Source organism: Tachyglossus aculeatus, chromosome 12 (genome assembly GCF_015852505.1).
Source record: "Tachyglossus aculeatus isolate mTacAcu1 chromosome 12, mTacAcu1.pri, whole genome shotgun sequence".
NCBI classification, from domain to species: Eukaryota; Metazoa; Chordata; class Mammalia; order Monotremata; family Tachyglossidae; genus Tachyglossus; species Tachyglossus aculeatus.
The window spans coordinates 29,722,551-29,738,268 of record NC_052077.1 but is presented as its reverse complement, the minus strand read 5'-3'; the positions used below and the strand labels follow the sequence as shown (position 1 = coordinate 29,738,268).

General features: G+C 43.0%; 1 protein-coding gene across 1 annotated transcript; it reads left to right on the top strand.

The window, feature by feature from the left end:
- The first annotated feature begins 756 nt into the window (after window positions 1-756).
- On the top strand, window positions 757-13,679 carry NPY1R (neuropeptide Y receptor Y1). The gene is made up of 3 exons (XM_038755239.1): window positions 757-827; window positions 11,503-12,359; window positions 12,475-13,679. The coding sequence occupies exons 2-3, from the start codon at window positions 11,661-11,663 to the stop codon at window positions 12,928-12,930; spliced, it is 1,155 nt and encodes a 384-aa protein (XP_038611167.1). The 5' UTR covers window positions 757-827; window positions 11,503-11,660; the 3' UTR covers window positions 12,931-13,679.
- Window positions 13,680-15,718: the final 2,039 nt, after the last annotated feature.

Sequence of the window (15,718 nt, the reverse complement as noted above, 5' to 3'; positions counted from 1 at the left end):
TCCCCTTCCCCACAGCACCTGTATATATGTATATATGTTTGTACATATTTATTGCTCTATTTATTTATTTATTTTACTTGTACATACCTATTCTATTCATTTTATTGTGTTAGTATGTTTGGTTTTGTGCTCTGTCTCCCCCTCTTAGACTGTGAGCCCACTGTTGGGTAGGGACTGTCTCTATATGTTGCCAATTTGTACTTCCCAAGCGCTTAGCACAGTGCTCTGCACATAGTAAGCGCTCAATAAATACGATTGATGATGACTGTGTAGTGTGAATTGTGAAGTTTGCTAAGGCAGTGGCTAAGGCAGGCCACAAGGTGGCACTCTCCTGCAAAGAAATGGGAGGCCCTGTTCGGGTCACACAACACAATTTTGGACATTGCCTTGTATCCTCAAAGCCAAGCAGTGTGTGTGGTTGTGTGTATGTGTCTGTGTTGTTTTGCGTGTGTTCCTTATTCCTCTGTATGTGCGCGCTTGTGAGGCTACACGGAGATGTACGCCCGACCCTGAGTGGCTCCTCTATTTTAACCGCATTCCTTGCAGAATCACTAGGCAACCCACCCCCAGATGTGTAATTTAAAGGTGAGGTGTTTGTTGAGAGATCTCCAGTCTCTGCTCGGTGGTGCACCATCATGTGACAGGGGGTTAAGGTGGGGTTGGGCTTTAAGGGGGCGTCTCCAGCTCTCTTCACCAATCTTTGGGATGTGAGCTGGAGAAATCCCAGGGCATTTTTTCCTCCTCTCTTCTCCTCCTCTCCATCTTCCTACTCCAAACGCAGAGGAGAAGGTGACTGCCTGAGGGCCCCAAGAACTGGCCGGGATCAGGTAAGTTTCTTTCGGGTTCGCCTTGAGGACTGTTAGGAGGGGGGGAGGATTTGGTTTTGGGGGGGATTTGGGGGGGATTTGGGGGGGATTGATGCTGTGGTTGGTGGGACGGGAAGGGGACGAGGGGCTTTGGGGACCCAAGAGGGCCTGGTCCCCCTCTGGATGCCCAAGGGGCTGGGGCTTCCTCCTGGCAAATCCAACTTTGGATTTGGCCCCCAACCTCTGGGCTCCAAGCAACCACCACCTGAAAGGTGGGAGGGCCTATTCTAGTGCCATTATTATTCATCGCATCCGTGACACGCCTACGGTGCGCAAAGCACTGTGCTAAACACTGTGCTAAGCGCCGGGGAGGGTACAATCCAACATCAGACCCATTCCTCCGCCCGCAACCAGCTCAGCCCCGATCTCTCCTGTTCCCCCGGAGTCTTTCTGTTCTGGGAGACTTCAGGGGGAGAGGGAAAGGGGGAAAAGAGAAGCGTTGTGGCTTAGTGACAAGAGCCCGGGCTTGGGAGGCAGAGGACGTGGGTTCTAATCCCGCCTCCGCCCCCTGCCAGCCGTGGGACTTTGGGCGAGTCACTTCACCGGGCCTCAGTGACCTCCTCTGTAAAATGGGGATTCAAAGTGTGAGCCCTACGTGGGACCACCCGATTACCCGGTAGCTCCCCCAGTACTTAGAACAGTGCTTGGCACATAGTAAGCGCTTAACAAATACCAACATTATTATTATTATTATTATTATTATTATTATTAAAATGGGGATTAAAAGTGTGAGCCCCACGTGGGACAACCTGATTACCCTGTAGCTCCCCCAGTACTTAGAAAAGTGCTTGGCACATAGTAAGCGCTTAACAAATACCAACATTATTATTATTATTATTATTATTTTATTATTAAAATGGGGGTTAAAAGTGTGAGCCCCACGTGGGACAACCTGATTACCCTGTAGCTCCCCCAGTACTTAAAACACTGCTCGGCACATAGTAAGCGCTTAACAAATACCAACATCATTATTATTATTATTATTATTATTATTATTATTATTATTATTAGGACTCAAAGTGTGAGCCCCACGTGGGACCACCTGATTACCCTGCACCTCCCCCAGTACTTAGAACAGTGCTTGGCACATAGTAAGCGCTTAACAAATACCAACATTATTATTATTATTATTATTATTATTAATAAAATGGGGATTCAAAGTGTGAGCCCCACGTGGGACAACCTGATTACCCTGTAGCTTCCCCAGTACTTAGAACAGTGCTTGGCACATAGTAAGCGCTTAACAAATACCAACATTATTATTATTATTAATAAAATGGGGATTCAAAGTGTGAGCCCTGATTACCCTGTAACTCCTCCAATACTTAGAACAGTGCTTGAAACATAGTAAGCGCTTAACAAATACCAACATTATTATTATTGTTATTATTATTAAAATGGGGATTCAAAGTGTGAGCCCCACGTGGGACAACCTGATTACCCCGTAGCTCCCCCAGTACTTGGAACAGTGTTTGGCACATAGTAAGCGCTTAACAAATACCATCATTATTATTATGGTTATTGTCATTATTATTAAAAGTTGGCTCTCACCCGGCACCTATCGGGCCAGGAGGGGTGAAATGGGGTGAAGGGTGCTGGCGCTTTCGGTCCCAGGTCGCCTCTCCGCAGCGCATGGAGAGAACAAATGTGTCTATTGTTAGATCGTACTTTCCCAAGCGCTTAGTCCAGTGCTCTGCACAAAGGAAGCGCTCAGTAAATAGGATTGAATGAATGAAAAAAGCGCTGTTGACGTGGTAGCTCGCCTCCCCCCGGGTCGGGTCCCGGCTCCCTGGTTTTCGATGGGAAGTGGAAGGCTCATCTCCTCCAGGAGGCCTTCCCAGATTAAGTCCCATTTTTCCGCAGGGCCCTGCCTTGCTCCCTTGGCTCTTCCCTCCTCCTCCCACCAGCCCCACCGCCCTAGCTGTCTATTTTATTTATTGGTATCGATTTCTGTTGATTCCTATCAATCAATCAATCAATCAATCGTATTTATTGAGCGCTTACTATGTGCAGAGCACTGTACTAAGCGCTTGGGAAGTACAAATTGGCAACAAATAGAGACTGTCCCTACCCAACAGTGGGCTATCGATGATGTCTGTCTCCCCCGCCCCCCCCACTCCCCTCTTTCTAGCTGTGAGCTCCATCTGGGCAGGGATTGTCCCTCTCTATTGCTGGATGGTAATACTAATGATAAGGATGGTATTTGTTAATAATAATAATAATAATGGTATTTGTTAAGCGCTTACTATGTGCCAAGCACTGTTCTAAGCGCCGGGGTAGATACAGGGTAATCAGGCGGTACCACATGGGGCTCACAGCTTTAGTCCCCATTTTTTACAGATGAGGTAACTGAGGCCCGGAGAAGTTAAGTGACTTACCCAAGGTCACACAGCCGATAAGTGGCGGAGCCGGGATTAGAACTCGTGACCTCTGATTCCCAAGCCCGTGCTCTTTCCACTGAGCCACGCTGCTTCTCTAGGCGCTTACTATGTGCCAAGCACTGTTCTAGGCTTTCCCAAGAGCTTAGTAGAGTGCTCTGCACACAGTAAGCACTTAATAAGTACGGATGGATGGATGGATGTGGAAAGAGCATGGGCTTGGGTTCTAATTCTGGCTCTGCCACTTGTCAGCTGTGTGACTTTGGGCAAATCATTTAGCTTCTCTGTGCCTCAGTTACCTCATCTGTCAAATGGGGATTAAGACTGTGAGCCCCACGTGGAACAACCTGATTACCTTGTATCTACCCCAGCACTTGCACTTAGAGCAGTGCTTGGCACATAGTAAGTGCTTAGCAGATACCATCATTAATGCGGCACAGATGTGATACAATTCTTTTTATTCTGATGGCATTGACACCTGTCTACTTGTTCCGTTTTGTTGTCTGTCTCGCCCTACTAGACTGTGAGCCCATTGTTGGGTAGGGACTGTCGCTGTATGTTGCTGATTTGTACTTCCCAAGCGCTTAGTACAGTGCTCTGCACACAGTAAGCGCTCAATAAATGCGATTGAATGAATGGATGGATGAGTGAGTGGATGGATGGATGGATCATCATCATCATCATCAATCGTATTTATTGAGTGCTTACTATGTGCAGAGCACTGTACTAAGCGCTTGGGAAGTACAAATTGACAACATATAGAGACAGTCCCTACCCAACAGTGGGCTCACAGTCTTAAAGGGGGAGATGGATGGATGGAAACTCTCCCTCCCCTTTGCCCCTTGCAAAAAGCAACCTGGCCGGTTCCTTTCCCGTGACCCATTCATTGAGTCGTATTGGGCCCTTACTTTGTGCAGAGCACTGTACTAAGCGCTTCAGTGAGCAGCGGGCTCTCCTGAGCAAGGAAACGCACTTTCTACTTTGGAAAACAGCCTTGAATCCGGGGAAAATATTCCCCACCTCCCCGGGACTGGGAAAACCGGGCCTCTCTCGGGTCTTTCTCATTCAGTCAATCGTATTTATTGAGCGCTTACTGTGTGCAGAGCACTGGACTAAGCGCTTGGGAAGTACAAGTCCTTGGGCTGTCGCCTGTTGAACAATCACCGTGAGTCAAACAAAGTTAATGTCGTTTGCTTCTTGCAGGAGCTGGCGGGGAGGGGGGTGTGGGATGGAGGAGGAGGAGGAGGGAAATAAGTCATCACCCTCCCAGTCTCTGCTCCCAAGACGCACGCCAATAGCTGCTACTTGCCCTTTGTTGATTATTATAGTATTTGTTAAGTGCTTACTATGTGTCAAGCGCTGGGGGAGATACAGGATAATCAGGTTGTCCCATGTGGGGCTCACAGTCTCTTAATCTCCATTTTACATTCATTCAGCCGTATTTATTGAGCGCTTACTGTGTGCAAAGCACTGTACTAAGCACTTGGAAAGTACAACTGGGCAACAGAGACAATCCCTACCCAACCACGGGCTCACAAGATGAGGTAACAGAGGCTCAGAGAGGTTGAGCGGCTTGCCCAAGGTAGCACAGCAGACAAGTGACGGTCAGAATTAGAACCCGCATCCTCTGACTCCCAAGTGCTGCTCTATACAACATAATCAGGTTGTCCCACATGGGGCTCCCAGTCTTAATCCCCATTTTACAGATGAGGTAACTGAGGCACAGGGAAGTGAAGCGTCTTGCCCAAAGTCACACAGCAGGCAAGTGGAGAAGGTAGGATTAGAACCCATGTCCTCTGATTCCCAAACCTGGCCAGGCTGTTGCCACACGGCTTTGTTTGTAACCAGCTGTCGGTTGAGGTGGGTCCCCCCCATCCCCACGCTGGGAAGGAACAGCTGATTATGTAAGTGATCTGGGTAAACTGAGGGTAACTTTTCGTGTGATTGAAAGTGCTTTCTCCTCTGGCCAAGACAGGGATGAAGATCTTGTAGGGGATTTCGGGGAGAGACTGTTTTAGCAATTATGATGGGCTAGTGGGACTACAAGCAGCCAAACCACTAAGGCAGCAAAAATCTATTCATTCAATCACAATTATTGAGTGCTTACTGTGTGCTGAGCACTGTACTAAGCGCTTGGAAAGTATAATTCAGCAACAAATAGAGACAATCCCTGCCCAACAACGGGCTCACAGTCTAGCAGGAACAGTAGTCACAGTGGAAAGAGACTGACGTGGCTAGTGTTAACAGTACACATTTTCCCTTTTTTTCCCACTTAAATTTCAGGCTCATTTTTCTGGCATCAAATTGCCTTCCAGTTAACAGAATGATGCCCTTATATAGGCTGCTTTGGGGTGCACTTTTTTGTTTTGGCGAGAGTTGATGTCAATCTGTTTTATTTGGGAGAGATTCATTCTCCTATCCTTTGTCCTTTTTGTAATTTCTGGTTAAAACTAAAATATTGAAAATTCAGAGTCAGGTTTAACCCAAGGCCAGAAACGTATGGGAAATCTGATTGGTAAGGGGCGAAGGTGCGCAATAACTTTTCCACTGGCCTCGATGGTATTTTACCTGTTCTTACTTTATAGGTGGTTAACAAAAGAAGGGTGCTGATACCTACAGGGCATATCTATAATTCTGTCACAGATAACAAGAAAATCATCCGAGTGATTTTTCAATAGAATTGATGAGCAAGGTAGCCGAACTTCCATTTTTAGCCCACACATTTTAATACTTTAATTACTGTGCCTGATTCTGTTCATTTCCATACGTATTGAAGGATTGGCAAGTGGTGTCTGTGAAATGATGTATGCACAAGTAGTAAAATGACTTATGGTTTCCTTTCCATTTTTCTCATTCACATTTTCAAGGAAGATTCATTTTTACAAAGGAGCAAGCATTTCCCCTAGCTATCTTTTGAATCGATAGACTGAAATTTGTGACGCTTTGCAGGTATGAAGACTACAGAGTGTTTGTATTTGAACCCGATACAGGATATGATGAATTGCTGTATTTTAGGACCAGAATCCTTATAATTATGCAGTCGTAGAACAAAACTGTTCTTCCATCATTCTAAAATTTGATAAAGCCTGTAAGATCAAATAGATCATGTTGCCACACATTAGAATGTACAGTAGTGGGGATATGTGAGTATTTGTAACACCTTGGTTCTATGCAGTCCCACAGTTCTAGATTTATATGCTTTTTACATTCTGAAGATAAGCTCGACCATTCATGCTCAAATATTAAATTTCTACTTGTCCCTAATTATAATGCTCAGTCTTGTCCCTCATATCTGATTCCCTCAGAGCCAGACCTTTGCGAAATGAGGTAATTGTGATGTTCTTAGCTATGGGGTGTGCGTGTGTGTGTGTGTGTGTGTGTGTGTGTGTGTGTGTGTGTGTGCCCTTGTGTATTTGTGAGTGTATTAACTAAAGCTTCTCACATATACTCACATATCCCCACTACTGTACATTCTCACGTGTGGCAACATGATCTATTCAATCTTACAGGCTTTATCAAATTTTAGAATGATGGAAGAATAGTTTTGTTCTACGATTGCATAATTATAAGGATTCTGGCCCTAAAACATTACAGAGAATACAACAATAGCCATGGAGGAGAAAGCAACCTTGCTCCTCTTCCTCCCTTTTCTAACATCTGTTGCAGGCAGACAGTGGTATTTGCATTAGCCTCATATCCAGACCTGGAGAATGCAACAATGATAGCAACCTTGCTTCTCTTCTCCACCTTTTCTAACACCTGCTACAGACATATGCCCACTTGAAAAAAGAATTTCCCATCAGATGAAACGGCACACTAGCCCATTACTAATTTTGACAACCCTACTTGTAAATAGTTACATCTGTCTTCCCCATCAGAATGCGAGTGCCTTGTGAGCAAGGAATGTGTCATTTCTTTATTCTGTATTCTAACCATCTAGTACCGTGCTTGCACTAAGTGGGCAATCAATAACTGCTACTACTATTAAAAGAGATTTGGTAGAGGAAACAGAGCAGGGATGGTCCAGCTGGAGGAAAAAAAGACTTGAAACAGTTATTTCCTGCTCTCAGACGTGTTCCTTTCTTCCCTCACCTGAGGGTCATTGGCTCAGAAAGATGATGCCTACTGTAATTTGGCTCAACACAGAACACTCCTGCTTCCTTCTCCATCTGAGTCCACCGCAGAAACTCTAATAGCCTGTTTTCTTCCTCTACAGGGGCAGCATCGGGAGCGGGGTTCTTTTAAAATGAGAAATTCATTCATTCAATTGTATTTATTGAGCGCTTACTGTTTGCAGAGCACTGTACTAAGCGCTTGGGAAGTACAAGTTGGCAACATCTAGAGACGGTCCCTACCCAACAGTGGGCTCACAGTCTAGAAGGGGGAGACAGAGAACAAAACATATTAACAAAATAAAATAGAATAAATATGTACAAATAAAATAGAGTAACAAATGCGTAGTGCTCTGCACACAGTAAACGCTCAATAAATACGATTGAATGAATGAATGAACAATAGTAATAAGGATGGCATTTATTAAGCCAAAATAAAGTCACCCAAAGTCACACAGCTGACAATTGGCTGTGAGTCCCCTGTGGGACAACCTGATCACCTTGTACCCTCCCCGGTGCTTAGAACAGGGCTTTGCACATAGTAAGCACTTAATAAATGCTATTATTATTATTATTATCATTGTTATTATTATTATTATTTGGGCAAGTCACTTCACTTCTCTGGGCCTCAGTGACCTCATCTGTAAAATGGGGATTAATAATAATAATAATAATAATAATAATAGCATTTATTAATCCAAAATAAAGTCACCCAAAGTCACACAGCTGACAATTGTCTGTGAGCCCCCCCCCGTTGGATGACCTGATCACTTTGTACCCTCCCCGGCGCTTAGAACAGGGCTTTGCACATAGTAAGCGCTTAATAAATGCCATCATTATTCTTACTATTATTTGGGCAAGTCACTTCACTTCTCTGGGCCTCAGTGACCTCATCTGTAAAATGGGGATTAATACTACTACTAATAATAGTAATATTAATAATAATAATAATGACATTTATTAAGCCAAAATAAAGTCACCCAAAGTCACACAGCTGACAATTGGCTGGCTGAGAAATGTTTCAGGTTGTTAAGTTTGGGGAGCAAATTATAGCTGTATTAGTCCAAGTAGCTTGGAAGTTTGGAGAGTGGAGCACAGATGATATTTATAGAATTTTAAGACAGAAATTTTAGGCTGACTGGTTAAGAACATAAGTAACCCCATTCCCGGATCAAACCAATGGGTTAGTCGGCCCCCAAATTCTGTCTCCAACAGTGGTAAAATTGGGGGGTGGCGGTTTATGCCTGTCCTCCCTCTTCCTTACCTTGTGAGTCCTGTGTGGGACAGGGACTGTGTGAGACCTGATTATCTTGTATCTACCACAGTGCTTAGTACAGTGCTTGGCACAAAGTAAGCACTTAACAAATGCCACAACAAGATGATCAGAAGAACCATGTTATTGATTGATCAATGGTATTTACTGAGCGCTTGCTGTGTGCAGAGCGTTGTACCAAGTTCTTAGAAGAACACAATTCAACAGAGTTGGTAGACACATTACCTGCACACAGTGAGCTTACATGTTATGGGAAACCTTCTGAACACTGGTCCTAATGTTTAGGGATTTACTAAGTAAGAATCTTAACTTTTTTCTACAGATTCCTATTTATCCTAGACTTTTTTTGCACCTATTGCTATTTTTTGCCTGAACAATTTCCTGTGGTAACAAATCCTATATACTTTACAGCCACTCTATGAAAAAGTGTATCATTTTATTGTTTTTTACATTACTCTCAACCTTCAGTGGATGTTTTTTCACCCTAATATTTTGGGGTTTGGTGACTAACAGTTCCAAGTTTGCCCTGTGAGTATTCTTTGTGATTCCATAGATTTCAATTGCGTTCCTCTCCCTACCTGTGGTTTTGTTTTTTTTTTTTTCAGATTGAAGGCTCCTTACTCTTCTATTCTGTCCTCACAAGGAATCTTTAGACATTTGGTTGCCCCTTTCTGATACTTCTCCAGATCTTTCCTGTCCTTTCAATGACAAAATCAAAACTGTATACAGTATTCCAAGGATGAATGTACTCTGATTTTACGTAGAAGCAAAATTTGGTCTTTGTTCTCTTTCCCCTTTCTGATAACTCCTACTGCTTTTTGGCTCTTTTTGGGTTCTGCCGTTCATAGAACCAATGATGTAAAAAAACAACAAATCAATCAATCAATCAACCAATGGTATTTATTGAGCATTTACTGTATGCAGAGCACAGTAATAAGCGTTGGGAGAGTACAATACAACAGAATTGGTAGACTCAGTCGCTGGTCAAAATAAGCTAACAGCTTAGAGGTGGAGCAGACATTAATATGAATAAATAATTTGTATATTCGTCCATAGAAGAACAGTCAACAACTCTGAGATCTCTTCCCTGAGTCATGACTGAAAGCTCTGAGCCCATCATTAACGTAGTTGTGGCTGGGTTTATTTTTTGTCGTGTCCAACATCTTGCACTTGCTCCAGTTGACACTCATCTGCCATTTTTTAATTTGTTCATTTGTGTAGGTTTTTCTGGGTTTTATCCCCACCTCTGTGGCACTTCCACAACCCAGAAGGCCTGAGTTTCATTTGCCATCTTGAAGATTTCACTGTGTGCTTTCTCTTGCAGATGGTTTTTGAAGATGTTGAGCAAAACTATTCCTAGCTCAGATTCTGGAGGTCTTCCATTATTTGTTCTTCTCCATTTCGAGAGCTTTACCGTCTCCTATCATTTGATTATTCTTTTTGTTAGCCAGTTTTTCACCCTTGATGAAACAGCCCTCTAATCCTGTGATTACTCAGTACAGGCACTTCTTCTGTAACGTGTATTTTAGCTATGCATTTTGGATAGACTGTGATTAGGGAACTGAGGAACGTTCTTAGGATGACACATATCAGGATAGAGATGCCGTGTCTGAAGAAATGTTTGTGTATTCATTGAGAGGTTATTGTGTGCAGAGCACTGTACTAAGCACTTGGGAGACTGTAGTATAACAATATAATAGAGTTGGGAGACACATCTCCATATTATGAGTTTTGTTTAATGTGTTATAGGAGAACTGACTGAATTTCTAAATATGTATAGCATTATCAAAAGCCTTTTGGAAATCTAAAAATATTATGTCTACTGGTCTCCACCCCCTTCCACATGCTTGTTGATACCTACAAAGAATTTCAGCAGATTAATGAGTCAGGATTTCCCCTTAGAGAAACTACACTCTCCTTCTCCCATAGGTTGTATTTTTTCTAAGTGCTCACGGATCCTAAACTTCATCATCTGTTCTACTAATTTGCCAGGTCTAGAAATGAGACTCCTCAGAAAGAAGATGCTCTTTTCTCCATTTTCTCTAATAACTTTGAGGTAGACCTTCTTTTGTTGCATTCTCCTCCCGTTGCTTTCTAGGAGACCTTGTGACTTTGTTGACAATGAACATCGTTCACAATCTTTTACTATTTTTCTGCTCGGCGAGAACAATGTTTGGAGCCATACCGAAAACAAACACAAAATCTCCGTAGCCTGGGATGCGAAACTTGGCAAGGGAGCGATCACTGGCAAACCTGAGATTTAAAAAAAAATACATTTCTCAATTACTCACACTAGTTCTGGAGATACAGCTTCGTTGTGGTCGTGCTTAATGACTTACTCATGTTCTAAAATGATCTGTACTTTGATCTGCATCCCTGGGACATTTGATATTCACTCCATCCTCAGCCCCACAGCACTTATGTAGCTATGAATTATTTACATTAATGTCCATCTCCCCCTCTAAACTGTAAGTTCATTTTGGGCGGGGGTGGTGTCTACCAACTCTGTTGTACTATACTCTCCCAGAAGCTTAGCACAGTGCTCAGCACATGGTAAGCACTCAATAAATGCCACTGAGTGACTTGTAAAGAGATCATTCTTTCTATCAGTGCCTGACTGTAGGCGTAGTAAATCCAGGAAGACAAGCGAGGCCTAGTGCAAAGAGCAGAAGCTGGGAGCCAGACACCCAGGTTCTGGTCCCTTCTCTGCTACTTACCTGCTGTATGGTCTCGGCAGTTGACGCATGTTTGAATAGGTTTATTATTTATTGAGTGACTTTTCCTTTGAAAACTGTGGGCAGTGTTATTCATTGGCATAGCCACTGGTCAAGCGAACAAAATTAGCGCTAAAAGTGCCCGTTTTCTCTTTACAGATTGTGCCAGATTATCAAAGAAATGAAGAGTTCTGAGAAAATTTTAGTTACTGTTCTTCCCCTAGGAGAATGAGAATATGTTGAGCCTTTGAATTGCTTTGAGGAAATAGAGTATACATTCCACTGAAGAAATCTACACTACCCCCCCCAGACGAAAAATGAATACGACGGCATTTTCCTATGTTGATAACCATTCCGTCGACTATAATTTTTCAGAGAAGAATTCCCAGTTTCTGCCCTTTGAGCATGACGAGTGTCATGTGCCCTTGACTATGGTCTTTACGTTGGCCCTGGCTTATGGAGCCGTCATCATCCTGGGGATCTCCGGGAATCTGGCCTTGATCATCATCATCTTAAAGCAGAAGGAGATGAGGAACGTCACCAATATCCTCATCGTGAATCTCTCCTTCTCGGACCTTCTGGTGACAATTATGTGTCTCCCCTTTACTTTTGTTTACACTCTGATGGACCACTGGGTCTTCGGTGAGCCAATGTGCAAACTGAATCCTTTCGTGCAGTGCGTCTCCGTCACCGTCTCCATTTTCTCCCTGGTTCTCATCGCCATCGAACGCCATCAGCTGATCATCAATCCCCGCGGCTGGAGGCCCAATAACAGACACGCGTTTGTGGGGATCGCGGTCATCTGGGTCCTCGCGGTGGCGTCTTCTCTGCCTTTCGTGATCTACCAGGTACTGTCCAACGAGCCGTTCCAAAACGTGACGCTTGACGCGTTCAAGGACAAGTACGTGTGCTTTGATCAGTTTCCTTCAGACTCTCACAGACTCTCTTATACCACCGTTCTCTCGGTGCTCCAGTACTTTGGCCCACTCTGTTTTATATTCATTTGCTACTTCAAGGTAAGAGAGAACGTTCTTCCCCCTTCTGCCTTTATTTCCGGTGGGCCTCGGTGGACCCGAATTGTTCCTTGGTTTGGCGGTTCCACACACGCGTGTTTTGTCTCGTCCCTTGCAGATCTACATCCGTTTGAAAAGGAGGAACAACATGATGGACAAGATGAGAGACAATAAGTACAGGTCTACTGAAACCAAAAGAATCAATATCATGCTCCTGTCCATCGTGGTCGCCTTTGCCGTCTGCTGGCTGCCGCTCACCGTCTTCAACACCGTGTTCGACTGGAATCACCAGATCATTGCCACCTGCAATCATAACCTGCTGTTCCTGCTTTGCCACCTCACGGCCATGATCTCCACCTGCGTCAACCCCATCTTTTATGGATTCCTCAACAAGAACTTCCAGAGAGACTTACAGTTCTTCTTTAACTTTTGTGATTTTCGGTCCCGGGATGATGACTATGAAACCATAGCCATGTCCACCATGCACACAGACGTTTCCAAGACGTCTTTAAAACAAGCAAGCCCAGTTGCGGTTAAAAAAATCAACCCTGATGAGGATACCGAAAAAATCTGAAGCTGCCAGCAGCCTAACTGGCCTAGCAGGCAGCTGTCTAAAGACAAGCACAACCCCAAATGATTCCCCGTTATTTTCTTTTTCCAAGGAGAATGGTAATGCCCCCTTAGAAACGACATGAATGGTCTTGTGTTGCCTTTTCACTCCGTTAGTTGTCACAGTAATTAATTTGAATGAAAATCCCAGCTGCGTTCTGACCTTCTCCTGCAGATGGTTTCTATCAGAAGTCTGTGGTTCTCTTTTATGTTATGCACTTGGACACAAGTAACTTACACATTGTATTTATTCAAAAGCGTTTTCTTCAGAACTGTCTCGACAAGTACTAACAATCTGATGCTTTTGTGATTTTTCAGGACTCAGCCACTGGATTGGTTAATTCTGATTGAATTTGAGCAGTTTCAGCCTACTGTTGAGGACTTAGGAAAATCACATCCAGTGTGTGGAAATCATCGAGTTAGAATGTCTTGCCAGTCAACAGATTCAATTAAGGAGTTACCTGAATTTTCATCATTTAAAGAGAAAACCGAACTTGATTTACAGTTTCATCTGCTATTGCATGAAAAACAACCCAAAGCACTTCTCAACTGTGAATAGCCCAAGAAATCAGAACACATACACTCACGCACTCACACGGACATACACACACACACACACACACACATATTAAGTGAAAAAAGTGTCTATGACTTAAAATGAGTATTTAAAATCCAAAGCTTTTTAGATAAAATAATATAACTCAGTCTAATGCAGTTACAATAGATTGTGGGTATTCATAGTTCCTAATAACTGAATGAATTTTCCCATCTGAGAGGCACCTCAGCAATTGTAAAATTGCTTAACAACGTTTTACATATTGTTTATAAAAGTTTCCCATTTTAAGAAGCAGTAAAGTATATAGGAATGCCAAGTGTACCTCCCTGTATGCATTGGTGCCTAGATAGACGACCGATTTCTCATCTTCATTACATATCTCTCAAAACAAGGGATAGTTGAGATTGATGAGAATGAATGTACCCCACAGTTACCATGGGTACATATCTGAAAGCTGAGAATACATTGTTTTGCCAGTGTTTACCAGTCAAAGAATAACTGTGCCTTGTGCAGTCCTATAAATAGTGTACTATATAAAACACTCAGCCATGTGTGTTTATGTATTAATATCCTTAATTTCATGTATCTTTTAGTTGGGATTGATTTTGAAAACCAAAAAAAGGCACATTTTAGAACAAATCATACCCTAAGCTTATTGTATGGACAACCTATTAAAAAAAAGTGTTTTGTTTTAGAATTGTGGGCATTTCCTTCATTCACCTTGTTGTCCCTTACTCAGCAACATTCTCCCTTCTTTCTCCTACTTTTGTTTCAGGACTTATAAGATGGTCAAATGTCTACTCACCCGAGATGTTATTGTCCTCATATTCCATCAGTGTAAGCTCGCTGTGGGAAGGGAATGTGTCCATATGTCACTATAGCATACTCTCCCAAGTGCTTAGTACAGTGCTTTGCACACAGTAAGCGCTCAGTAAATTGAATGAATGGAGTGCTTGCTGTGTACAGAGCACTGTACTAAGCGTTTGGGGAGTACAGTACAACAGAATCGGTACGCATGTCTACAAGGAGCTTATAGTCTGGAGGGGGTAGCAACGTTCTGAAGTTCCTCTCTATTCCTCCCTTCTAATTTTATCCTCAGTACAGAGAAAACCTTTCTTTTCTCATACAATTCTCAATTCCAGGCTAAACGTAATTGCTTTCGCTGTCAAAAATGCATAATGGCTCAGAGCGTAAAACAATCTTACACACTGACACACACACACACACACACACATTTTGCTTTAAAATGATCTAAGGAGTCTTTTATTTAAAAAATAGACCATCGATGATACCAACTATGATATTCTGGTCAAGATTAATTAGTTTTTTTCCCATCAAAAAGTTTAAGCTTTCAAATGATTGATTAAAAGTAAAAATACACCAGCAGGAAATATCTGTTGTCACTCCTGAGATTATGTGATTTGAGTTCAGTGCATTATATAAGGATGCAAGCTTGTCCCTAGGCTGTGAGCTTGTTGTGGGCAGGGAATGTATCTACCAGCTTTGTTGTACTGTAAGAGCGTAGTAAGAATAATGATTGTGGTATTTGTTAAGCGCTTAGTATGTGCCAAGCCCTGTACTAACTGCTAAGGTCGATATAAGCAGACTGGGTTGGACCCAGTTCCTGGCTCACAGTGCTCTGCACACAGTTAAGTACTCAATCAATCAATCAAACAATCAATCGTATTTACTGAGCGCTTACTGTGTGCAGAGCACTGTACTAAGCACTTGGGAATTACAAGTTGGCAACATATACTACTGATCAACCAATTGATAGAGGCCCATTTCCAGAACTCTTCCTGCTCATCCACATTGTAGACTGAAGACTCTAGATAATTATTTGTGTATCAAATTCTCCCCACGTAGTTCAGTGATGGAGAATTAGCCAGTGATGAGCACCACAGAAATCATCATCCCGTAGAGAAGCATGAAGAGCTAGATGAGTAAATGTGGTCAGTGGGCCTTACAGAAAACGGAAGGTTTGTGGGACAGTATGCAATAAGCACTAACTGGCCCATTTTGAAGACCAAAAATCTACTGCCGGATCGGTGGGCCAAAGGATTGGGATTTACTTATACAGAAAATTGCCTGAAATACTCATGTGGAGAAAATAAATGGATTTAGGAAGCAGGGTCTCTTCCCTTTCTCTCCTGTGACTCTTGGTAGCATATGAAGGACAGAATAGTTATTTGCAAAC